Below are 25,033 nucleotides of genomic sequence, written 5' to 3' on the forward strand. Positions count from 1 at the left end.
ACGTACCCTGAGCCCTGTGGTGGAGAAAGACCGCTCCCCACCCTGACAGACTCGCGTCCGTCGTGACCACCTCCCAGGATTGGGGTAGGAAGGATTTCCCTTTCGATAATGAAGTGGGAAGAAGCCACCACCGAAGGGAAGCTTTGGTCGCCTGCGAGAGGGAGACGTTCCTGTCGAGGGACGTCGGCTTCCTGTCCCATTTGCGAAGGATGTCCCATTGAAGAGGACGCAGGTGAAACTGCGCGAAAGGAACTGCCTCCATTGCTGCCACCATCTTCCCCAGGAAGTGCATGAGGCGTCTCAAGGTGTGTGACCGACCTTGAAGGAGAGATTGTACCCCTGTCTGTAGTGACCGCTGCTTGATCAGCGGAAGCTTCACTATCGCTGAGAGGGTATGAAACTCCATGCCAAGGTATGTCAGCGACTGGGCCGGTGTCAGATTTGACTTTGGAAAATTGATGATCCACCCGAAACTCTGGAGAGTCTCCAGGGTAGCGTCGAGGCTGTGTTGGCATGCCTCTAGAGAGGGTGCCTTGATCAACAGATCGTCCAAGTACGGGATCACCGAGTGACCCTGAGAGTGGAGGACCGCTACTACAGTAGCCATAACCTTGGTGAAAACCCGTGGGGCTGTTGCCAGGCCGAACGGCAGTGCTGCGAACTGCAGGTGTTCGTTCCCTATGGCGAAGCGCAAGAAGCGCTGGTGCTCTGGAGCAATCGGTACGTGGAGATAAGCATCCTTGATATCGATCGATGCAAGGAAATCTCCCTGGGACATTGAGGCGATGACGGAGCGGAGGGATTCCATCCGGAACCTCCTGGTCTTTACGTGTTTGTTGAGAAGTTTCAGGTCCAGGACAGGTCGAAAAGACCCGTCTTTCTTTGGGACCACAAACAAGTTGGAGTAAAAACCGTGGCCCTGCTGCTGCAGAGGAACAGGGACCACCACTCCTTCTGCCTTCAGAATGCCCAGCGCCTGCAGAAGAGCCTCGGCTCGCTCGGGAGGCGGGGATGACCTGAAGAATCGAGTCGGGGGACGAGAGGTGAACTCTATCTTGTAACCGAGAGACAGAATGTCTCTCACCCAACGGTCTTTTACCCGTGGCAGCCAGGTGTCGCAAAAGCGGGAGAGCCTGCCCCCGACCGAGGATGCGGAGTGAGGATGCCGAAAGTCATGAGGAAGCCGCTTTGGTAGCGGCACCTCCGGTGGTCTGTTTGGGACGTGACTTAGACCGCCATGCATCAGAGTTCCTTTGATCTTTCTGAGGCCTTTTGGACGAGGAGAATTGGGACCTGCCCGAGCCCCGAAAGGACCGAAACCTCGACTGCCCCTTCCTCTGTTGGGGTATGTTCGGTTTGGGCTGGGGTAAGGATGTATCCTTTCCCTTGGATTGTTTGATGATTTCATCTAAACGCTCGCCAAACAATCGTTCGCCCGAAATTGGCAAACTGGTTAAGCGCTTTTTGGAAACAGAATCTGCCTTCCATTCCCGTAGCCACAAGGCCCTGCGGAGTACCACCGAATTGGCGGCTGCAACCGCCGTACGGCTCGCAGAGTCCAGGATAGCATTCATAGCGTAAGACGCAAATGCTGACGTCTGAGTGGTTATGGACGCCACCTGTGGCGCGGACGTGCGTGTGGCTGCGTCAATTTGCGCTTGACCTGCTGAGATAGCTTGTAGCGCCCATACGGCTGCGAATGCTGGGGCAAAAGAAGCGCCGATTGCTTCATAGATGGATTTCAACCAGAGCTCCATCTGCCTGTCAGTGGCATCTTTGAGTGAAGCCCCATCTTCCACTGCAAGTATGGATCTAGCTGCCAGTCTGGAGATTGGAGGATCCACCTTGGGACACTGAGTCCAGCCCTTGACCACGTCAGGGGGGAAAGGGTAACGTGTATCCTTAAGGCGCTTAGAAAAACGCTTATCTGGACAAGCATGGTGATTCTGGACTGCCTCTCTGAAATCAGGGTGGTCCAGAAACATACTCGGTGTACGCTTGGGAAACCTGAAACGGAATTTCTCCTGCTGAGAAGCTGACTCCTCCGCCGGAGGAGCTGAGGGAGAAATATCCAACATACGATTGATGGACGCAATAAGGTCGTTCACTATGGCGTCCCCGTCCGGAGTATCAAGATTGAGAGCGGCCTCAGGATCAGAATCCTGATCAGCTACTTCCGCGTCATCGACCAGCGATTCCCCTCGCTGAGACCCTGAACAATATGATTATGTCGAGGGAAAATCTAAGCGAGCTCGCTTAGTCGGTCTGGGGCTGGGGTCTGTGTCAGAACCCTCAGCTTGGGATCCATGAGATACCCCGGGAGGACATTGTTGGTCCAGCAGAGGTGGGCCCGGGAACAAAGAATCAACAGAGTCCCTGTGCTGAGATACCGGCCTGGACTGCAAGGCTTCTAGTATCGTAGACATAGTCTCAGAGAGTTTTGCAAACTCCGTCCCTGTCACCTGAACAGTGTTAGCAGGTGGCTCCCCCTGGGCCCCCCCTAGCAGAGGCTCTGGCTGAGCAAGTGCCACAGGGGCCGAACAGTGCAGACAATGAGGGTCAGTGGAACCTGCCGGTAGCGGGGTCGTACATGCGGCGCAGGCAACATAATAAGCCTGTGTTTTGGCACCCCTGCCTTTCGTGGGCGCCATGCTATTATCTTCCCTGAGCAACACAATAGGGTACATAGCCAGAAATCAACTGTGCACTATACAGTGTAAAATAAACATATAATGTTACACTACTGCACAATGGGGCTAGCACCACAGGTGCTGCTTACCACCCGCTTAAAGCGGTTGTGAGGCCACCAGAGTCCCTGCCTGGGTCTCCCAGACTTTGTCCCCCTCTGCAGCGTCCGAGGAGCTGACAGGAATGCGTCCTGAGGAGAGGAGGTAGCCGTGGGCGTGACCCAGAAAGTGCGGGAACTGGTGCCTGCACTGTGCACAGTGAGAGGGGTGGAGTATGCAAAGCATGCTCCAGCCCTCAGTGCTGCTCGTTCTATGCAGCGTCCCGCCCTTCCCCTGCCTGTCAGGGCTATGGGCGGGAGGAAAGGAAACTAGGCCGCAAAAAGCCGGGGACTCTAGTAATAAACGCGGCCGCCGTAAAAGCGCTGCCAGCGTGGAAGTCCCCGGCGCACTACAAGTCCCAGCCGCGCCGCAGTATTTCCAAGGCAGCGGCGGTCAATGCGGCAGTCCCTCTACATAAACACACTCAGCAACGCTGAGTGTGTAATGGCACATATTAACCCGGTCAGTTCCGCGGTCCCCGATGCACTAGCACACCCAGCAAAGCTGGAGTGTTGCTGTGCGCGGTCCCCACGGGGACACAGAGTACCTTCAAGTGGCAGGGCCTGTCCCTGAACGATACCCGGCTCCTATCCAGCAGGCTCCACAGGAGATGTGGATGAAGCACGGTCTCAGTGCCTGAAGACCGATAGGATCCCACTTCCACCAGAACCCTGAGGGGGATGGGGAAGGAAAACAGCATGTGGGCTCCAGCCTCCGTACCCGCAATGGATACCTCAACCTTAACAACACCGCCGACAAAAGTGGGGTGAGAAGGGAGCATGCTGGGGGCCCTATATGGGCCCACTTTTCTTCCATCCGACATGGTCAGCAGCTGCTGCTGACCAATCTGTGGAGCTGTGCGTGCGTGTCTGACCTCCTTCGCACAAAGCAAAAAACTGGGGAGCCAGTGGGAGCACGGGGGTGTATAGGCAGAAGGGGAGGGGCTTAACACTTTTGAGTGTAATACTTTGTGCGGCCTCCGGAGGCATAGCCTATACACCCAATTGTCTGGGTCTCCCAATAGAGCGACAAAGAAAGTGCGTCTGCTCGCGCGGGGGGGCGGGGAGGTTCTGAAGAAACGAGTCGGAGGACGAGAGCTGAACTCTATCCTGTAACCGTGAGACAGGATGTCTCTCACCCATCGGTCTTGAACATGTGGCCACCAGGCGTCGCGAAAGCGAGAGAGCCTGCCACCGACCGAGGATGCGGTTCGGGGATGCCGTGAGTCATGAGGCCGCCTTGGAAGCAGTGCCTCCGGCGGTCTTTTGGGGGCGTGACTTAGACCGCCACGCATAGGAGTTCCTCTGGCCTTTGTCCTGTCTATTGGACGAAGAGGACTGTGGCTTGGCGGAGGGACGAAAGGACCGAAACCTCGATTGTATTTTTCGTTGCTGAGGTCTCTTAGGTTTGGACTGGGGTAAGGAGGAGTCCTTTCCCTTGGATTCCTTAATAATCTCATCCAATCGTTCGCCAAACAATCTCTCGCCAGAAAACGGCAAACCGGTTAAGAACCTCTTGGAAGCAGAGTCTGCCTTCCACTCGCGCAGCCACATGGCCCTGCGGACTGCAACCGAATTAGCGGATGCCACCGCTGTACGGCTAGCAGAGTCTAGCACTGCGTTCATGGCGTAGGAAGAAAACGCCGACGCCTGAGAGGTTAAAGATGCAACCTGCGGGGCAGACGTACGTGTGACCGCATTAATCTCAGCCAGACAAGCTGAGATAGCTTGGAGTGCCCACACGGCTGCAAAAGCCGGGGCAAAAGACGCTCCCGTGGCCTCATAGATGGATTTCACCAGGAGTTCTATCTGCCTGTCAGTGGCATCTTTTAGTGATGAGCCATCTGCAACCGAAACCACAGATCTAGCCGCCAATCTGGAGACTGGGGGATCCACCTTAGGACATTGAGCCCAACCGTTAACTACGTCAGCGGGGAAGGGGTAACGTGTGTCAGTGAGGCGCTTAGTAAAGCGCTTGTCCGGAACCGCTCTGGGCTTCTGGATGGAATCCCTGAAGTTAGAGTGATCAAAAAATGCACTCAGTGTACGTTTGGGAAACCGAAACTGGTGTTTCTCCTGCTGAGAGGCCGACTCCTCTATAGGTGGAGGCGGGGGAGATAGATCCAACACCTGATTGATGGACGAGATAAGATCATTTACTAAGGCGTCCCCTTCAGGTGTATCAAGATTGAGAGCAACATCAGGGTCCGAGCCCTGAGCTGCAACCTCCGCCTCGTCCTCCAGAGAGTCCTCAAGCTGGGAACCCGAGCAGCGTGAGGAAGTCGGGGAAGATTCCAAGCGAGCCCGCTTAGCTGGTCTGGGACTGTGGTCAGTGGAGGAGTCCTCCACGTGAGACCTAGGGTCCACCCCGGCCGGGGTGTACCGAGAGGGACCTGGAGGCGCCGATCTAACAGGGTCAGGGGCCTGTGTAAGGACCGGTCTGGACTGCAGGGCTTCCAGCAACTTGGCAGACCATTTGTCCATAGACTGAGCCATGGATTGTGAGAGTGACAGAGCTTTTCAGCAAAAACTGCAAACTCTGTCGCTGCCACCTGGACAGTGGAAGCAGGGGGGTCTGCCTGAGCCGAGGGGCCCACTAGTGACCGAGGCTCCGGCTGAGCAAGCGTAACAGGGGTCGAGCATTGCTCACAGTGAGGGTAGGTGGAACCCGCAGGTAACATGGCCCTACAAGAGGTACATGTCGCAAAAAATCCCTGTGTTTTAGTGCCCTTGCTCCTTGTGGCCGACATGCTGTTGTGTCCTAGGAGCGTGATCACTGAGGGTATATAGAAAAAAGGGTATACAGCCCGGCCGAACAGAAATAAGTATATATATACGTATCTATACCGGCACCCAAGGGGACCAACACCGAGTGACCGGTGCGGCTTACCGACCGCTAAAAAGCGGGGTGTGTGTGCTCCAGATTCCCTGCCTTGGTCTCCCAGAGCTGCAGAGCTGTTCTCTGTGATTCTCCACCGGCAGAATGTCCTAAAGATGGCTGCCGGAGCTCTCAGGGGAGGAGTGAAGCCATGGGCGGCGTTGGGAAAAGTGCGGGAATCTGGGGTCCCCACAGTGATCAGTGAGGGGGGAGGGAGCATACAGGATGCCCCGGTCCTCACATCCGACGTCAGGTCGGCTGTCCCGCCCCTATCTCTGATAGACAGGCCCGGGGGCGGGAGTTTTGCCACTAGGCCGCGATGAAGCCGGGGACTAAATTTAATACCGCGGCCGACAAGCAGGCGCGGTCGGCGCGGTAGTCCCCGGTCTTCACAATTCAGCAGTCAGTTGCGGCGTCCGGAAACCAGGCGCTCCATACACAGTCCCCATGGGGACACAGAGTACCTCGTGGATGCAGGGCCCTGTCCCTGAGGATAGATAAGCTCCTGTCCAGCAGATTCCCTCAGGGGCTGCGGAGGGAGCACGGTCCCAGAACCTGGATGACCGCTTCGGATCCCACTTCTACCAGAGCCCTCAGGGATGGAGAAGGAAACACGGCATGAGGCTCCGGCCGTCGTACCCGCAATGGGTACCTCAACCTTAACAGCACCGCCGACTTAGTGGGGTGAGAAGGGAGCATGCCGGGGGCCCCGTGGGGGCCCTCTTTTCTTCCAACCGATACAATCAGCAGCTGCTGCTGACTAAAATGGAGATGTGTGAGTGGATGTGTGCCTCCTTCCACACAAAGCATAAAACTGAGGAGCCCGTGATGCACGGGAGGGTGTATAGGCAGAGGGGAGGGGTTACACTTTTGAGTGTAATACTTTGTGTGGCCTCCGGAGGCAGAAGCTATACACCCAATTGTCTGGGTCTCCCAATGGAGCCACAAAGAAAATAGAAATTCTTTTATTGACACATTCCTACGCGTTTCAGAGGCATTTGCGCCTTCTGCAGAGAAAAGATATCATACAGATACAGGAAATACAAAGGTTTATATAGAAGTTTGCAGAAGCCACGCTCCTGGGGATGACCTCATCACCCCATGACTCATAGCCACGAGGAGTAGAGCTACGTCAAGATAGAAAAAAACGACTGCATGATGTTACACATTAACTGAAATGGTTTTTCTTCAAAAAAATTAAAATGGAAGGTATACCCTTAGTGAAATGAATTTAATCAGAACAGAACTTATTGTCTTTTTCTATAAAAAAGAAGAAAAAAAGAAAAAACGAAAAAACGAGGGGGGAAAAAGGAAGAAAAGAATAAAAATATATATATGGGAATGGTCGGGCTTGAACCTGAGAAGTAAGTGTCAAGGAAACAATGGGGGAGAGATTCTCTAACCACTATCCTGTTTCTTTGAAAGGTACTGTGAAGCAGTGACTGCGGGAGATCTATAGGACTTAATCAAATATATGAACAATTAATTTATATATATATGTGTGTGATTCTTTTGTTTTGTTTTATTTAATTATACATTGTGTGTCTGATTTATTTAAATCTAGGGTGTTAGGACTCCCGTTTTTTTTATCGGGAAAGAGTGTAAAAAAAATGATGAAAAAAGAGAATTTTGTTTACTTACCGTAAATTCTTTTTCTTGTAGTTCCGACATGGGAGACCCAAACCATGGGTGTATAGCTAGCGCCTCCGGAGGACACACAAAGCACTACACTCAAACGTGTAGCTCCTCCCTCTGGGCTATATACACCCCCTGGATGACAATCTACCCAGTTCAGTGCAAAAGCTGAAGGAGGACATCCACCCATAAGTAGAGATAGAGTAAAACTCGGCAAAACCAGAACTCTGTCTACTAACAACAGCCGTGAAGCACACGGAACAAAAAACTGCCAACAGGCAACAGGGAGGGTGCTGGGTCTCCCATGTCGGAACTACAAGAAAAAGAATTTACGGTAAGTAAACAAAATTCTCTTTTTCTTTATCGTTCCTTCCATGGGAGACCCAAACCATGGGACGTTCCAAAGCAGTCCATGGGTGGGAAATAAACTAAACTGAGAAGTAGGCAAAACCTAACTTCACAAATGGGCGACAGCCGCCTGAAGGATGAGTCTGCCCAAGCTCGCATCTGCCGAAGCATGAGCATGCACTTGGTAGTGCTTAGAAAAAGTGTGCAGACTGGACCAAGTGGCAGCCTGACACACCTGCTGAGCCGTAGCCTGGTGCCTGAAAGCCCAGGAGGCACCGACAGCTCTGGTCGAGTGCGCCTTAATCCCCGGCGGGGGAGGCACCTGAGAAGACTGGTAGGCATCGGCGATAGCCGACCTAACCCAACGAGCCAGGGTCGGTTTAGACGCCGAGAGGCCCTTGCGCTGACCCGTGGTTAGCACAAAAAGTGAGGTGCACCGCCGAAAAACGGCGGTGCGAGACACATAGATTCGGAGCGCCCGCACCAAATCCAAGGTGTGAAACGCCTTCTCAAAGCGATGCACAGGGGCCGGACAAAGAGAGGGCAATGAAATGTCCTGGTTAAGGTGGAAGGAAGACACCACCTTAGGGAGAAAGTCCGGAGTCGGACGAAGAACCACCTTGTCTTGGTGAAACACCAAAAAGGGGGATTCCGAAGAAAGCGCAGCCAAATCAGAAACTCTCCTGAGAGAAGTTATGGCTACCAGAAAGACAACTTTCTGTGAAAGTCTAGCCAAGGGAACCTCCCTGAGAGGCTCAAAAGGGGGTTTCTGTAAGGCCGTGAGGACCAGATTAAGGTCCCAGGGATCCAAGGGTCGTCGGTAAGGAGGGATGATGTGAGATGCGCCCTGCATGAAGGTGCGCACCTGAGCCAGTCGGGCGATACGCCGCTGGAAGAATACCGACAAAGCCGACACCTGTCCCTTAAGGGAATTGAGGGACAGACCCAACTGTAGACCTGACTGTAGAAAAGACAGGATGGTCGGCAAGGCGAACGGCCAAGGAGCATGGCCGGAAGATCGACACCAGGACAGGAAAATTCTCCAAGTCCTATGGTAAATCTTAGCCGAGGAAGACTTCCGAGCCTGAGTCATGGTGGAGATGACCTCAGAGGGAATGCCCGAAGCCGTCAGGATCCAGGATTTAAGAGCCACGCCGTCAATCTGAGAGCCGCAGAATTCTGGCGGAAGAACGGACCTTGAGAGAGAAGGTCTGGGCGGTCCGGGAGACGCCACGGCATCTCTACGGACAGGCGGAGCAGGTCTGGGTACCAGGCTCGCCTGGGCCAGTCCGGAGCAATGAGTATGACTCGACGGCCCTCCATTCGGATCTTGCGCAGAACCCTGGGCAAGAGCGCTAGAGGGGGAAACACATAGGCCAGACTGAACTGAGACCAATCCTGAACCAGTGCGTCTGCTGCGAAGGCTTGAGGATCGTGGGAGCGAGCCACGTAAACCGGAACCTTGTTGTTGTGCCGGGAAGCCATTAGATCTACCTTCGGAGTGCCCCACTTGCGGCAGATTGATCTGAACACTGACGGATGCAGGGCCCACTCGCCGCCGTCCACGGTTTGACGGCTGAGATAATCGGCTTCCCAGTTTTCTACGCCTGGGATGTGGACTGCAGATATGGTGGACTTCGAGTCCTCCGTCCACTGGAGGATTCGTTGAACCTCCAACATCGCCAGACGGCTGTGAGTTCCGCCCTGGTGATTGATGTAGGCAACCGCTGTCGCGTTGTCCGACTGAACCCGAATGTGCTTGCCCGCCAATAGGTGGTGAAAGTCTAGGAGAGCTAGAAACACAGCTCTGATTTCCAGCACATTGATCGGGAGGGCTGATTCGGACGGAGTCCAAGTGCCCTGTGCTCGGTGATGGAGAAACACCGCTCCCCAGCCGGAGAGACTGGCATCCGTGGTGAGGATCACCCAGGACGGAGTCAGGAAGGAACGTCCCTGTGAAAGGGAGAGGGGCTGAAGCCACCACTGAAGGGAGTTCCTGGCCTGTGATGACAGAGCCACCAGCCTGTCCAAAGAAGAGATCCGCTTGTCCCAACAGCGGAGAATGTCCAGCTGCAAGGGACGCAGATGGAACTGGGCAAAGGGAACCGCTTCCATGGACGTCAATGGGGTACATAGAGGCAGAGTCTGAGCCCACAGTAAGTGAATCATCCTCGCCCTGCACCTCGGCTTGTGAGAAAATGAAAGTGTGTGTGATCCTCCTGGAACACAAAGCGTTGAACTGGGTAGATTGTCATCCAGGGGGTGTATATAGCCCGGAGGGAGGAGCTACACGTTTGAGTGTAGTGCTTTGTGTGTCCTCCGGAGGCGCTAGCTATACACCCATGGTTTGGGTCTCCCATGGAAGGAACGATAAAGAAAAAATGTGTAGAAAAAAGGGGGGGTGGGTGGGTGGAGATAAACCCGAGCCGGTATCTCCCTGAAAAAACAGTGTGGACATTACCACGGAGCAAGAGAAAAGGGAAAAGTGGTAGAGGATCAGGGCGCATGCGTGGGGAATAGGTATCCCCGTAGTGAAAAGGTAATAAGAGTTCAGACCGTGGGAAAAATGTGAGAGGACGCATGCGCAGTGCAGAGAGAGTGAGCGATTTCCTATGATGAGAGGTAATGTGAGTTCAGACCGTGGGAAAAAGAAGGGAATTTTGTTTACTTACCGTAAATTCCTTTTCTTCTAGCTCTAATTGGGAGACCCAGACAATTGGGTGTATAGGCTATGCCTCCGGAGGCAGCACAAAGTATTACACTCAAAAGTGTTAAGCCCCTCCCCTTCTGCCTATACACTCCCCGTGCTCCCACGGGCTGGTCAGTTTTGGTGCAAAAGCAAGAAGGAGGAAAAAGAATTATAAACTGGTTTAAAGTAACATCGATCCGAAGGAATATCGGAGAACTGAAACCATTCAACATGAATGACATGTGTACACAAAAAAATAGGGGCGGGTGCTGGGTCTCCCAATTAGAGCTAGAAGAAAAGGAATTTACGGTAAGTAAACAAAATTCCCTTCTTTGTCGCTCTATTGGGAGACCCAGACAATTGGGATGTCCAAAAGCAATCCCTGGGTGGGTAAAATAATACCTCGTAAGAGCCGTAAAACGGCCTTTTCCTACAGGTGGGCAATCGCCGCCTGAAGGACTCGTCTACCTAGGCTGGCATCCGCCGAAGCATAGGTATGCAACTGATAGTGTTTCGTGAAAGTGTGCAGGCTCGACCAGGTAGCCGCCTGACACACCTGCTGAGCCGTATCCTGGTGTCTCAAAGCCCAGGACGCACCCACGGCTCTGGTAGAATGGACCTTCAGCCCTGAGGGAACCGGAAGCCCAGCCGAACGGTGGACTTCGAGAATTGGCTCCTTGATCCACCGAGCCAAGGTTGATTTGGAAGCCGGTGACCCTTTACGCTGGCCAGCGACAAGGACAAAGAGTGCATCCGAGCGGTGCAGGGGCGCCGTACGAGAAATGTAGAGTCTGAGTGCTCTCACCAGATCTAACAAGTGCAAATCCTGTTCACATTGGTGAACTGGATGAGGACAAAAAGAAGGTAAGGAGATATCCTGATTGAGATGAAAGGGGGATACCACCTTAGAGAGAAAGTCCGGAACCGGACGCAGAACCACCTTGTCCTGGTGAACAACCAGGAAAGGGGCTCTGCATGACAGCGCTGCTAGCTCGGACACTCTCCGAAGTGAAGTGACTGCTACTAGAAAAAAACCCTTTCTGCGAAAGGCGTGAGAGAGAGAAATATCTCTCATTGTCTCGAATGGTGATTTCTAAAGAACCAGCAGCACCCTGTTCAGATTCCAGGGTTCTAACGTCAGCTTGTAAGAAGGAACGATGTGACAAACCCCCTGCAGGAACGTGCGTACCTGTGGAAGTCTGGCTAGGCGCTTCTGGAGAAAACACAGAGAGCGCTGAGACTTGTCCCTTAAGGGAGCTGAGCGACAAACCCTTTTCCAGTCCAGATTGAAGGAAGGACAGAAAAAATGGGCAAGGCAAAGTGCTAGGGAGAAGAACCCTGAGCAGAGCACCACGACAGGAAAATTTTCCACGTCCTGTGGTAGATCTTGGCGGACGTTGGTTTCCTAGCCTGTCTCATAGTGGCAATGACGTCTTGAGATAATCCTGAAGACGCTAGGATCCAGGACTCAATGGCCACACAGTCAGGTTGAGGGCCACAGAATTGAGATGGAAAAAACGGCCCTTGAGATAACAAGTCTGGTCGGTCTGGTAGTGCCCACGGTTGGCCGACCGTGAGAAGCCACAGATCCGGGTACCACGACCTCCTCGGCCAGTCTGGAGCGACGAGGATGACGCGGCGGCAGTCGGTCCTGATCTTGCGTAACACACTGGGCAACAGTGCCAGCGGAGGAACACATAAGGGAGCTGAAACTGCGACCAATCCTGAACTAAGGCGTCTGCCGCTAGAGCTCTGGGATCTTGAGACCGTGCCATGAACGTCGGTACCTTGTGATTGTGCCGGGACGCCATGAAGTCGACGTCCGGCACCCCCCAGCGGCAACAGATCTCCTGAAACACGCCCAAGTGAAGGGACCATTCCCCTGTGTCCATGCCCTGGCGACTGAGATAATCCGCTTCCCAGTTTTCCACGCCTGGAATGTGAACTGCAGAGATGGTGGAGGCCGTGGCTTCCACCCACATCAAAATCCGCCGGACTTCCTGGGAGGCTTGCCGACTGCGTGTGCCGCCTTGGTGGTTGATGTATGCCACCACTGTGGAATTGTCCGACTGAATTCTGATCTGCTTGCCTTCCAGCCACTGCTGGAAAGCTTTCAGGGCAAGATACACTGCTCTGATCTCCAGAACATTGATCTGAAGCGAGAACTCTTGCTGGGTCCACGTACCCTGAGCCCTGTGGTGGAGAAAAACCGCTCCCCACCCTGACAGACTTGCGTCCGTCGTGACTACTTCCCAGGATGAGGGTAGGAAAGATTTCCCATTCGCTAATGAAGTGGGAATAAGCCACCACCGAAGGGAAGCTTTGGTCGTCTGAGAGAGGGAGACGGTCCTGACGAGGGACGTCGGCTTCCTGTCCCATTTGCATAGGATGTCCCATTGAAGGGGACGCAGGTGAAATTGCGCGAAAGGGACTGCCTCCATTGCTGTCACCATCTTCCCCAGGAAGTGCGTGAGGCGCCTCCCGGGATGTGACTGGCCTTGAAGGAGAGATTGTACCCCTTTCCGTAGTGACTGCTGTTTGATCAGCGGAAGCTTCACTATCGCTGAGAGTATGAAACTTCGTGCCAAGATATGTCAGCGATTGGGCCGGTGTCAGATTTGACTTTGGAGAATTGCTGATCCACCCGAAACCCTGGAGAGTTTCCAGGGTAGCGTCAAGGCTGCGTTGGCATGCCTCTATAGAGGGTGCCTTGATCAGCAGATCGTCCAAATACTGGATCACCGAGTGACCCAGGGAGTGTAGAAGCGCTACTACCGTAGCCATAACCTTGGTAAAAACCCGTGGGGCTGTTGCCAGGCCGAACGGCAGTGCCACGAATTGCAGGTATTCGTGTCCTATGGCGAAGCGCAAGAAGCGCTGGTGCTCTGGAGCAATCGGTACATGGGGATAAGCATTTTTGATATCGATTGATGCAAGGAAATCTCCTTGGGACATTGAGGCGATGACGGAGCGGAGGGATTCCATCCGGAACCGCCTGGTTTTTACCCGTCTGTTGAGCAGTTTCAGGTCCAGGACCGGGCGGAAAGACCCGTCCTTCTTTGAGACCACCAACAAGTTGGAGTAAAAACCGTGGCTCTGATGCTGAAGAGGAACAGGGATCACCACTCCTTCAGCCGTCAGAGTGCGCCGCGTCTGCAGAGGACGTGACTTAGACCGCCATGCATCAGAGCTCCTTTGTCTTTCTGAGACCTTGTGGACGAGGAGAATTGGGACCTGCCCGCGCCCCGAGAGGAGCGAAACCTCGACTGCCCTCTCCTCTGTTGGGATATGTTTGGTTGGGACTGGGGTAAGTATGTATCCTTTCCCTTGGATTGTTTGATGACTTCATCCAGACGCTCGCCAAACAACCTGTCGCCACAAATTGGCAAACTGGTTAAGCGCTTTTTTGGAAGCAGAATCTGCCTTCCATTCCCGTAGCTATAAGGCCCTGCGGAGTACCCCCGAATTGGCGGCCGCAACCGCCGTACAGCTCGCAGAGTCCAGGACAGCACTAATAGCGTTGCCGAGGTTTGGGAGGTAATGGATGCCACTTGTGGCGCGGACGTGCATGTGGCTGCTTCAATTTGCGCTTGACCTGCTGAGATAGCTTGTAGCGCCCATATGGCTGCGAATGCTGGGGCAAAAGAAGCTCCGATAGCTTCATAGATGGATTTCAACCAGAGCTCCATCTGCCCGTCAGTGGCATCTTTGAGCGAGGCTCCATCTTCCACTGCAAGTAATGATCTAGCCCCCAGTCTGTGAGATTGGAGGGTCCACTCTGAGACACTGAGTCCAACCTTTAACCACGTCAGGTGGAAAAGGACAACGTGTATCCTTAAGGCGCTAAGAAAAAACGCTTATCTGGACAAGCATGGTGATTCTGGACTGCCTCTCTGGAATCAGAATGGTCTAGAAACATACTCTGTGTACGCTTGGGGAACCTGAAGCGGAATTACTCCTGCTGATAATCTGACTCCTCCGCCGGAGGAGCTGAGGGAGAAATATCCAGCATTTGATTGATGGACGCAATGAGATCGTTCACTATGGCGTCCCCGTCTGGAGTATTACGATTGAGAGCGCCCTCAGGATCAGAATCCTGATCAGCTGTCTCCGCATCATCAACCGGAGATTCCCCCCGCTGAGACCCTGAACAACATGATGTCGAGGGAAATTCTAAGCGAGCTCGCTTAGTCGGTCTGGGGCTGGGGTCTAAGTCAGAACCCTCAGCCTGGAAATTGTGTCCCGGGAGGACATTGTTGGTCCAATTGAGGGGGGCCAGGGAACAATGATTCAACAGAGTCCCTTTGCTGAGATACCGGCCTGGACTGCAAGGCTTCTAGTATCTCAGCCATAGTCTCAGAGAGTTTTGCAAACTCCATCCCCGTCATTAAGGACCGTGTCAACAGGTGTCTCCCCCTGGGCCCCTCTTAGCAGATGCTCTGGCTGAAGAAGAGAGTCACAGGGGCCACACATTGCACACAATGAGGGTCAATGGGACCTGCCGGCAGCTGGGTCGTACAAGCGCGCAGGCAGCATAATAAGCCTGTGTTTTGGCACCCCTGTCTTTGTGGGCGCCATGCTATTGTTTTCCCTGATTAACACAAAAGGGTAAATAGCCATAATGAACTGTGCTCATACAGTGTAAAGTATATAGTAATAACACAGAATGTATCAATACACTACAGCACCATGGGGCTAACACCACAGGTGCTGCTTACCAGCCGCCTAAGGCGGTTGTGAGGCCACCAGAGACCGTGTCTGGGTCTCCCAGGGTTAATCCCTCTCTGCTGCGTCGGAGGAGCTGACAGGAAATGGCTGCGGCGTCCTGCCGAGAGAAGGGAGCCGTGGGCATCTCACACAGTGCACAGTGAGGGGAGTGGAGTATGCAAAGCATGCTCCAGCCCTCATGCTGCTCGTTTGTCCCTCTCTTCCGTGCAGCGTCCCGCCCTTCCCCCTGCCTGTCAGGGCTGAGGGCGGGAAAAAGGAAGCTAGGCCGCAAGAAAGCCGGGGACTCGAGTATAAGCGTCGCCGCCGTAAAAGCGCGGCCGACGCCGAAGTCCCCGGCGAACTACAAGTCCCAGGCGCGCCGCAGTTTCACATGGCAGCGGCGGTTAGCGCGGTAGCCCCTACATATAAACACACTCAGCGACGCTGAGTGTGTAATGGCACATATAGACCCGGTCAGCGCCGCGGTCCCCGGTGCACTAGCACACCCAGCAAAGCTGAGGTGTTGCCGTGCACGGTCCCTACAGGGATACAGAGTACCTTCAAGATGCAGGGCCATGTCCCTGAACGGTACCCGGCTCCTATCCAGCAGGGTCCTCAGGAGCTGTGGATGGAGCACGGTCTCCTGTGCCTGGAGACCGATAGGATCCCACTTCACCCAGAGCCCAGAGGGGGATGGGGAAGGAAAGCAGCATGTGGGCTCCAGCCTCCGTACCCGCAATGGATACCTCAACCTTAACAACACCGCCAAGAGTGGGGTGAGAAGGGAGCATGCTGGGGGCCCTATATGGGCCCACTTTTCTTCCATCCGACCTGGTCAGCAGCTGCTGCTGACCAATCTGTGGAGCTGTGCTGTGCATGTCTGCCTCCTTCGCACAAAGCATAAAACTGACCAGCCCGTGGGAGCACGGGGAGTGTATAGGCAGAAGGGGAGGGGCTTAACACTTTTGAGTGTAATACTTTGTGCTGCCTCCGGAGGCATAGCCTATACACCCAATTGTCTGGGTCTCCCAATAGAGCGACAAAGAAAAACAGTACAGCGCGTGCGCTGAGTGAGAGAAAGTGATCAGATGCGCTGCTGTATGCAGGGGGAAGACGTGAAAAAGGCCATTTGAGAGGGGTTATTATTAGGGACCTACAAGCATGAGGTTCCCGTGACGAGGGTTGTAGGCTTACGTCTTATGGCCATAACGCTAACAAAAAACCTCAAAAACTTTTTTGTACAGGATACAGCCAGGCCCCTTTTTGTTAGGCCTTGCTATCAGAGTTTCTGTCCCTACGTAGCGCGCAGTGGGGGTACAGCTTGGCAGCCCGCCTGATCTAATAGTATGGGCGTTACCTAATAGGCTGCGGGTTTGTGACTGTGCGTCTGCCAGTGTGAACAGTGCTCTATGCAAGCCACCAGTGTGCAGTTTTACCATCCAGCCATCACCTCCTCCATATTTGGAAGTGAGTGTGAATGGCTCCACCTGCACCTGTGTTGCCTCCACCTAGTGGGGGTTTAGCTGTATCCTGCTGGAGTAGCAGTAGTCTTTTGGCCTGAGCAATATACAGCTGCAATTCCATCACCCTGAACTTTTACAGCATTTTTCCTTCAACGGGGCAGCTGCTGAACCACTCTTGCACTCACATATGTCTACACAGGGGTTGTGACTGGCACAACCTGATCAGGTGAGTGTATTCATTCTTTTACTTTCCTAAACCCATAAACCGGGTAAGACCCTATTTTTGCGCCTTTCTTTCCCTATCTACAGTTTTCTTAAACTGTACTGAGCAGACCTTTTCTAGTGCCACTTCACTCTACCCATTGGTCAGACCTCAATGGATCATCAGCTCTATTATTGGAGGTGCAAAAAAAAAAAAAAAATGTACCTACCCTTAGAGGGTTCTCATTGAGATAAGGTGGCTCTCCTTCCACCATTTCAATAGCCATGATTCCAAGGGACCAAATGTCGACTTTGGGACCATATGCTTTCCTGGTCACCACCTCAGGTGCCATCCAGTATGGTGTCCCCACCATGGTGCTTCGCTTGCTCTGCTCAGGAGTGATCTGAGCACAGAAACCAAAGTCCGCTGAAGATGACAAAGGAAAAAGGAAAAAAAAAAGGTTATTCGGGTGAATGAAAAACATGGAAGTGCAAAGATTTTTTGCCATTTTTTTCCCCCATATCACGAATTTTACACTTTTTTTTTTTTTTTTTTTTTTTTAAGAACTTTGCAATTTTCACCCTGACCACTAGGGTTTTCTAAGATTCGATGGACTCCATACTTCTCTTCCTTTCAGAAGAATTTCCAGCAGGTTCCTTATCATCCCAAGCAGGATTATAATAACACAGAATCCACTAATCACATCAGGTGAGGTCACAGCATAATGAAGATCGCTAGCAAGATCGCTGCCGAGTCACCGGTTTTGTGACGTAATAGGAATCTCACCAGCGATCTCGTTATGTGTGACACTAAGCAGCGACCTGGCCCCTGCTGTGAGATCGCTAATCGCTACACACTGTTCTGGTTTATTTTCTTCAAAGGCAATGTCCTGCTGGGCAGGACACATCGCTGTGTTTGACACTGTGTGACAGGGTCCGAATGACTGCAGAGATCATTATACAGGTCGCTACTGCGACCTGTATCGTTCCTGAGTCGTTAGTAAGGTCTGACTGTGTGACATCTCACCAGCGACTTACCAGCGTGCCTTATCAGGTCGCATAGCTTTCGGGATCGCTGGTAAGTCGCTAAACGTGTATATATACCGTATATACTGGCGTATAAGACGACTTTTTACCCCCTTAAAATAATGGCTACAGTGGGGGGGTCGTCTTATATGCCAGATATACATATCATACACTGTAAGGACTTCGGCAGCAATCTGCGGCGCCGTCACTTTAAGGCACGCAGACATCCTGTTTTGAATTTCATCTGTGGGCGGAGCTACCGCCTTCTCAGTCCCACAGATGAAGGAGGCGAGCTTCTGTCCGGCGCTGTGTGGGCCCCCTCTCCACCGTGACCTAATTGGGTAAATGCCCTCCCCGCCTCCCCATTATGGGCCCCGGTGAGCTGCTTCTAACCCCCCAGATGTATGCCCTGCCAATCCCCCCCCCCCGCCAATGCCGCGGGTGCTGTACCCGCCGAGACGCGGGTGCAGGCCCCACAGAGCAGCAGAGTTGTGTGTATTTGTCTGTATGTAGCAGAGTTGTATGTGTTTGTCTGTATGTAGCAGAGTTGTGTGTGTTTGTCTGTAGCAGAGTTGTATGTGTTTGTCTGTATGTAGCAGAGTTGTATGTGTTTGTCTGTATGTAGCAGAGTTGTATGTGTTTGTCTGTATGTAGCAGAGTTGTATGTGTTTGTATGTAGCAGAGTTGTATGTGTTTGTCTGTATGTAGCAAAGTTGTGTGTGTTTGTCTGTATGTAGTCTTATACAGTGAGTATATCCCAAATTCTATATTTTTAGGGCAGAAGTTGGGGGTCGTCTTATACGCCCAGTCGTCTTATACGGTAATATATATGATATATATATATATATATATTATGCAATGACAAGTCTGCAGTGTGTTTGCTTGTCACTTTTTGGTTATGGAAGCTGTGATTTCTTATTCTTAATAAAGTCATTTTTTTTTTTAATAAGACGACCTTCAGACTGGACTTTCCCGATACTATAGCATTCTACTTTGTGACTCTACAAGTCTCCATGCATCAGATCTCCTGGTGGGTGGGCAGACTTTCCTATATATTATTAAGTTAAAGCACCACTCCAGTGTTTATTTTTTTGTTCAGTGCTGGAGTGGTGTTTTAAAAATCAAAGCCCTCTGTCTTCTCTCCACCCTCCGGGGGCTTCATCCTTTTCCAGCGTTGCTCCAGTCTCACAGCGCCATCTAGTGCCTGTAATGTCTGACTGGCAGGGAGTCAAAAGTTACATCACAAGCTCCCAATGCAACTCAGAGCAAGAACAGGGTTCCATAGACTTTTACTGAGTTGTGACCTTTGGCGCACTCCATGAAACACTAGAGCTGCTGGGAACGTCACAAATCCCATGAGCCATCAAATAGTAAATACCCAAGCACTCAAAGCATACTTCCTTTGAGTGCTTGGGCATTTGCTATTTGATATTGATTTGTTTATCCTACAAGCACCTAGCCTATGATGGTTTGAGCCAGACTATCTATAAAATAACATGAGACAGACCGGAGTGACGCTGGAAACAGATGAAGGCGACAATAGGTGCGTATAAGAAAGGGGACTTCCATTTAAAGCACCACTCCGGAGGTGCAATTAAAAAAAAAACCCCGCTGGAGTGATGCTTTAACCGGAAGTATGACTATCATAGCCTTAGCGGCCAGTGTGAAAATAGCAAGATTTCCCTTTTTTTTTTTTTTTTTTTATAAAGATTCTGATAATTTTTTGATCTACTTATCCACTCACACCCCCCCCCACTCCACTCACACCCCCTCCGCTGACTTTCCCCCTCCCCTGCAGATTCCATCCACTTTTATTGCAGCTGTAATGTGAGCTAGTTCTATAGTCTGATTTCAGCAGCTGCTCCCTTTTTTATATTTTTGTCAATTAAAAAAAAAATATATTATTTAAACATAACATTAAAACATTAATACTTAATATTTTTTCAGCAATTGAAATTTTTTTTTTTTACGACACCTTCCCTTTAATGCAGCTAAAAGCAAATCCACTAGGAAAAAGCAGGGTTTGGGGAGCCCCTTACATTACATTGTTTCAGTAATTTCAACCTACTCATGAAAATCATTATCACCCGTTAGGTATAATTGGTCACACGTACACCTACCTACAAAATACCCGACTTAGTAAAAGTGTATCTAGAAGAAAGCGTGGTGTTTTGAAGGCATAAGGCGATCACAGAAAATATTGATTTCATTTAGAATTCTCTTTTGTTCCTTCACTTTGCATTTCGTTCACTATTAATTCTATGTTTGAAAGCATTTTTTCCCACACCTGCCTAAAATGTTTGAACAATATTGATAACTGCATATAATAATTCAGGATATACTCACTGAGTTTGACAGAGCCATCCATTCCTAAAAGTACATTATCACTCTTGATGTCTCGGTGAATAACCTGATTAGCGTGCAGGAACTCCAGAGCTTGCAAACACTAAAATCAGAACACAAATAATTTGCAAAACAAGTCTTTTGGTTATGGAAATATAAAGAAATGTTTCATAGAAGAGGGGTTTTTATCTGGTCTAAACATCTAGTGTACAATACATAGAGATGAAAAGTGGCTTGCCCCATTACAGGGAATCAAACACCAGATTTCTGCTACTTCATCTGAGGGCAGCATAATGTCGGCAAAGATTCTGAAACTAACCATGTTTATCTTAGATTACAGGGTGCAGCCGTTCTGACTTTATGTCAGAATTGAGTGTAGCAGAGCTGGAAGCTGTCCCTGCCCACACCAGGCTCTCTATGGAGATTGTGCATTGACTATGGTGTCAATCACAGCTCTGCAGTCACACCAATGTTGATCACAGAACAATAAACCCTTTGGCATGAGTAAATAATAGCTCATACACAGATAAAAGAAACCATTTTTTTAACCCTTGCAGCATGCAGTCCGCAGCTTACATTGCAAAATCCTGGTGACAAATTCCCTTTAAGTGGAAAGCCAGGAAGAACAGTAAATGAGCAAAGCATTTTAAAGAAGGAATAGGTTCATTAAAGGGTTGATATTGACTGTTTAGACTGCTATCCTGAATAGATGGCACTTGCATTTCTGTCCTCTACCTCCCTGAAAAGGATATTTGTATATTTAAATTCCAAGAGCAGCATTGCATGGCCTATAGGTCTCCTTACACCTGCTTGGCTCTACACAAGGAGAAAGATTCCCTCTTAAACAACCTGTCAGTGGCCTCTCACCGAGGGTTCATTCATATGTCCATACCAGTGCTATCAGCCTTATGCCTAGTAATGTGGATATACACTACTCACAAATATTTAGGATACTTGACTTTCAGATGAAATTTCAGGATGATGCTAAAATGCACTTTCAGATGAACTTAATGGGACCTTCTCTAAACTTTTGAGTGCACGTGTCCAATTGTTCAAGGTTTCTGTACATTTTGCACAAGTTGCTGTTCTCTAACAAGGAGCTTTTATGGCAAAATTCACAAGTGTCTGATCCATGAATTGCCCAATACATTTCGGCGTTCAATTACAATTGGTATTAAACAGTCCTCCACATGAAGCTGTTCACATTTTGACATAATGCGATAAAGACAACACCTAACAATTGATGAACAGTATTTCCCCGTTAAGAGGCTTTAAGGAGGATGTTCAAGATAGAAGTAGCCACTGAGCTTAGAGTGTCACAGAGTGTCATCAGCGGGTTGCAACAGAGATACAAAGAGACTGGAAAATTCCCATAAAGTCATAGAAGTGGAGGTCCTTTGGCCACATTGTACACTGATGACAGCTTTATTGGTCGACTTTCATTAGTGACCGTTGCTAGTCACTGAAGAAAGTCGATTTAAGCTGATTAGAAATTATGGCCCCTAAAATGTTGGAGACTTCAATGACACAGCTATGCATCAAGCCACTGTTGTCTCCTGATGAGCCTTTGGTGGTGGTGTTACAGTGTAGGCCAGTGTGCCTAGTCAATACATAACTGCCGTACACTTTGTGAATGGCACAGTGACAAGCCGCTACTACTACTTGAATAACATCATTAATCCAGTCATTGTGCCTCTGCATGAACAACACAGGCCTAACTTCATCTTAATGGACGGCAATGCTCCAGCTTCAAGAGGTCGCAGGGTACAGCTGCTGAAGACTGGGGAAACCCAAATGGAGCGGTCTGCACTTTATCCAGACTTGAATCCCATGGAAAACCTAAGGTATGATCTGAGTCGCTGTATAGAGGCCGGTAGCTCTTTACCCCAGAACCTCAATGATCTGAGGGCTGACCTTCATGAAGAGTGGGATGCCATGCAGAAAATAGCTCCAATTCTGAACAGCATGGAACATCGTTGGCAAGCTGGAATTGATGCTCAAAGGCACATAAAAAGTTATTGAGACATGTTTGGAGGGTATAGCCACCACTGTTGAATTTTCTTTCAATAAATTTCATTAAAATTAAATGCTCTATTTTTATAATAAAATATCACTGTAGCCTGAACATTTTAAGTTTTCCATACATTTCCCCTGAAAGCTAAATATCGCTAACTTTTTGTGAGTAGTGTAAAAGTTCAATGCATCAGTTTATAGAAGAGGTTGTGTGTTGGCCAAGCAAGTGCATGTGTGGACTTCTCGTGGGGTCTCACCATGTTCTGCTTGGGTTACAGATGTACATACCTCTCTACATACAGCAGCTATCTGTGCTTCATCCATGCAAGTTTCTGTTACAACATCAGTGAGTGAGCCACCAGCCAAGTACTCCATCACAACGAAGAGCTCGTCTCCTACCAGGAAGCTGCAACAGACACAAATTGTGAGACCGGGAGCGGGGGCACTATGTGCAAGACAGTGAGCCGAAGCTATGGAAGAGAACGTACGAGACCAGGAGGAGAGGCTATAGAAGAGACAACATAGGAGACCAGGAGGAGAGGCTATAGAAGAGCCAACATGGGAGACCAGGAGGAGAGGGCTACAGAAGGGACAACATAGGAGACCAGGAGGAGAGGCTACAGAAGGGACAACATAGGAGACCAGGAGGAGAGGCTATAGAAGAGACAACATAGGAGACCAGGAGGAGAGGCTATAGAAGGGACAACATAGGAGACCAGGAGGAGAGGCTATAGAAGGGACAACATAGGAGACCAGGAAGAGAGGCTACAGAAGAGACAATGCACGAGACCAGGAGGAAAGGCTATAGAAGCGAGAACATAGGAGACCAGGAGGAGAGGCTATAGAAGAGATAACATAGGAGACCAGGAGGAGAGGCTATAGAAGAGACAACATAGGAGACCAGGAGGAGAGGCTATAGAAGAGACAACATAGGAGACCACAGGTATAGGAAGAACAGTAGAGAGCAGAGATGTCGTATCAAAACCAAAGACTCCAAAGCAAACAAAAAAAGAGAATTTTGTTTACTTACCGTAAATTCTTTTTCTTATAGTTCCGACATGGGAGACCCAAACCATGGGTGTATAGCTACTGCCTCCGGAGGACACACAAAGTACTACACTCAAACGTGTAGCTCCTCCCTCCGGCTATATACACCCCCTGGATGACAATCTACCCAGTTCAGTGCAAAAGCTGAAGGAGGACATCCACCCATAAGTAGAGAAAGAGTAAAACTCGGAAAGACCAGAACTCTGTCTACTAACAACAGCCGGTGAAACACACGGAACAAAAAACTGCCAACAGGCAACAGGGAGGGAGCTGGGTCTCCCATGTCGGAACTATAAGAAAAAGAATTTACGGTAAGTAAACAAAATTCTCTTTTTCTTTATCGTTCCTTATGGGAGACCCAAACCATGGGACGTTCCAAAGCAGTCCATGGGCGGGAAATAAACCAACTAAGTAGGCAAAACCTAACTTCACAAATGGGCGACAGCCGCCTGAAGGATGCATCTGCCCAAGCTCGCATCTGCCGAAGCATGAGCATGCACCTGGTAGTGCTTCGAAAAAGTGTGCAGACTGGACCATGTGGCAGCCTGACAAACCTGCTGAGCCGTAGCCTGGTGCCTGAAAGCCCAGGAGGCACCGACAGCTCTGGTCGAGTGCGCCTTAATCCCCGGCGGGGGAGGCACCTGAGAACACTGGTAGGCATCGGAGATAGCCGACCTGATCCAACGAGCTAGAGTCGGTTTAGAAGCAGCGAGACCCTTGCGCTGACCAGTGGTTAGCACAAAAAGATGTGCACCGCCTAAAAACAGCGGTGCGTGACACAGATTCGGAGCGCCCGCACCAAATCTAAGGAGTGCAACGCCTTCTCAAAGCGATGCACCGGGGCCGGACAAAGAGAAGGTAATGAAATGTCCTGGTTAAGGTGGAAAGGAGACACCACCTTAGGGAGAAAGTCCGGAGTCGGACGAAGAACCACCTTGTCTTGGTGAAACACCAAAAAGGGGGATTCTGAAGAGAGCGCAGCCAAATCCGAAACTCTCCTGAGAGAAGTTATGGCTACTAGAAAAACAACTTTCTGTGAAAGTCTAGACAAGGGAACTTCCCTGAGAGGCTCAAAGGGGGGTTTCTGTAAGGCCGTGAGGACCAGATTAAGGTCCCAGGGATCCAAGGGCCGCCGGTAAGGAGGAATGATGTGAGATGCGCCCTGCATGAAGGTGCGCACCTGAGCCAGTCGGGCGATACGCCGCTGGAACAATACCGACAGAGCCGACACCTGTCCCTTAAGGGAATTGAGGGACAGTCCTAGCTGTAGACCGGACTGTAGAAAAGACAGGATGGTCGGCAAGGAGAACGGCCAAGGGGCATGGCCGGACGAACGACACCAGGACAGGAAAATTTTCCAAGTCCTGTGGTAAATCTTGGCCGAGGAAGACTTCCGAGCCTGAGTCATGGTGGAGATGACCTCAGAGGGAATGCCTGAAGCCGTCAGGATCCAGGACTCAAGAGCCACGCCGTCAATCTGAGAGCCGCAGAATTCTGGCGGAAGAACGGACCTTGAGAGAGAAGGTCTGGGCGGTCCGGGAGACGCCACGGCACCTCTACGGACAGACGGAGCAGGTCTGGGTACCACGCTCGCCTGGGCCAGTCCGGAGCAATGAGCATGACTCGACGGCCCTCCATTCTGATCTTGCGCAGAACCCTGGGCAAGAGCGCTAGAGGGGGAAACACATAGGCCAGACGGAACTGAGACCAATCTTGAACCAGTGCGTCTGCTGCGAAGGCTTGAGGATCGTGGGAGCGAGCCACGTAAACCGGAACCTTGTTGTTGCGCCGGGATGCCATTAGATCTACCTCTGGAGTGCCCCACTTGCGGCAGAGTGATTTGAACACTGACGGATGCAGGGCCCACTCGCCGCCGTCTACGGTTTGACGGCTGAGAT

The 25,033-nt window shown here is 51.0% G+C and overlaps 1 protein-coding gene across 3 annotated transcripts in view; it reads right to left on the reverse strand.

The window, feature by feature from the left end:
* PAK2 (p21 (RAC1) activated kinase 2) overlaps positions 1–25,033 on the reverse strand; it is a 139,064-nt gene that overhangs the window by 22,902 nt on the left and 91,129 nt on the right. For all 3 annotated transcript variants that reach the window (XM_075340987.1, XM_075340985.1, XM_075340986.1), the window contains 3 exons: positions 22,377–22,494; positions 20,079–20,178; positions 16,937–17,133 (listed from right to left, as the gene is read on the reverse strand). In XM_075340987.1, coding sequence (XP_075197102.1) covers positions 16,937–17,133; positions 20,079–20,178; positions 22,377–22,494 — 415 coding nt within the window. The remainder of the gene's footprint in view (positions 1–16,936; positions 17,134–20,078; positions 20,179–22,376; positions 22,495–25,033) is intronic.

Source organism: Anomaloglossus baeobatrachus, chromosome 3, assembly GCF_048569485.1.
Source record: "Anomaloglossus baeobatrachus isolate aAnoBae1 chromosome 3, aAnoBae1.hap1, whole genome shotgun sequence".
In the NCBI taxonomy this organism is placed as follows: domain Eukaryota; kingdom Metazoa; phylum Chordata; class Amphibia; order Anura; family Aromobatidae; genus Anomaloglossus; species Anomaloglossus baeobatrachus.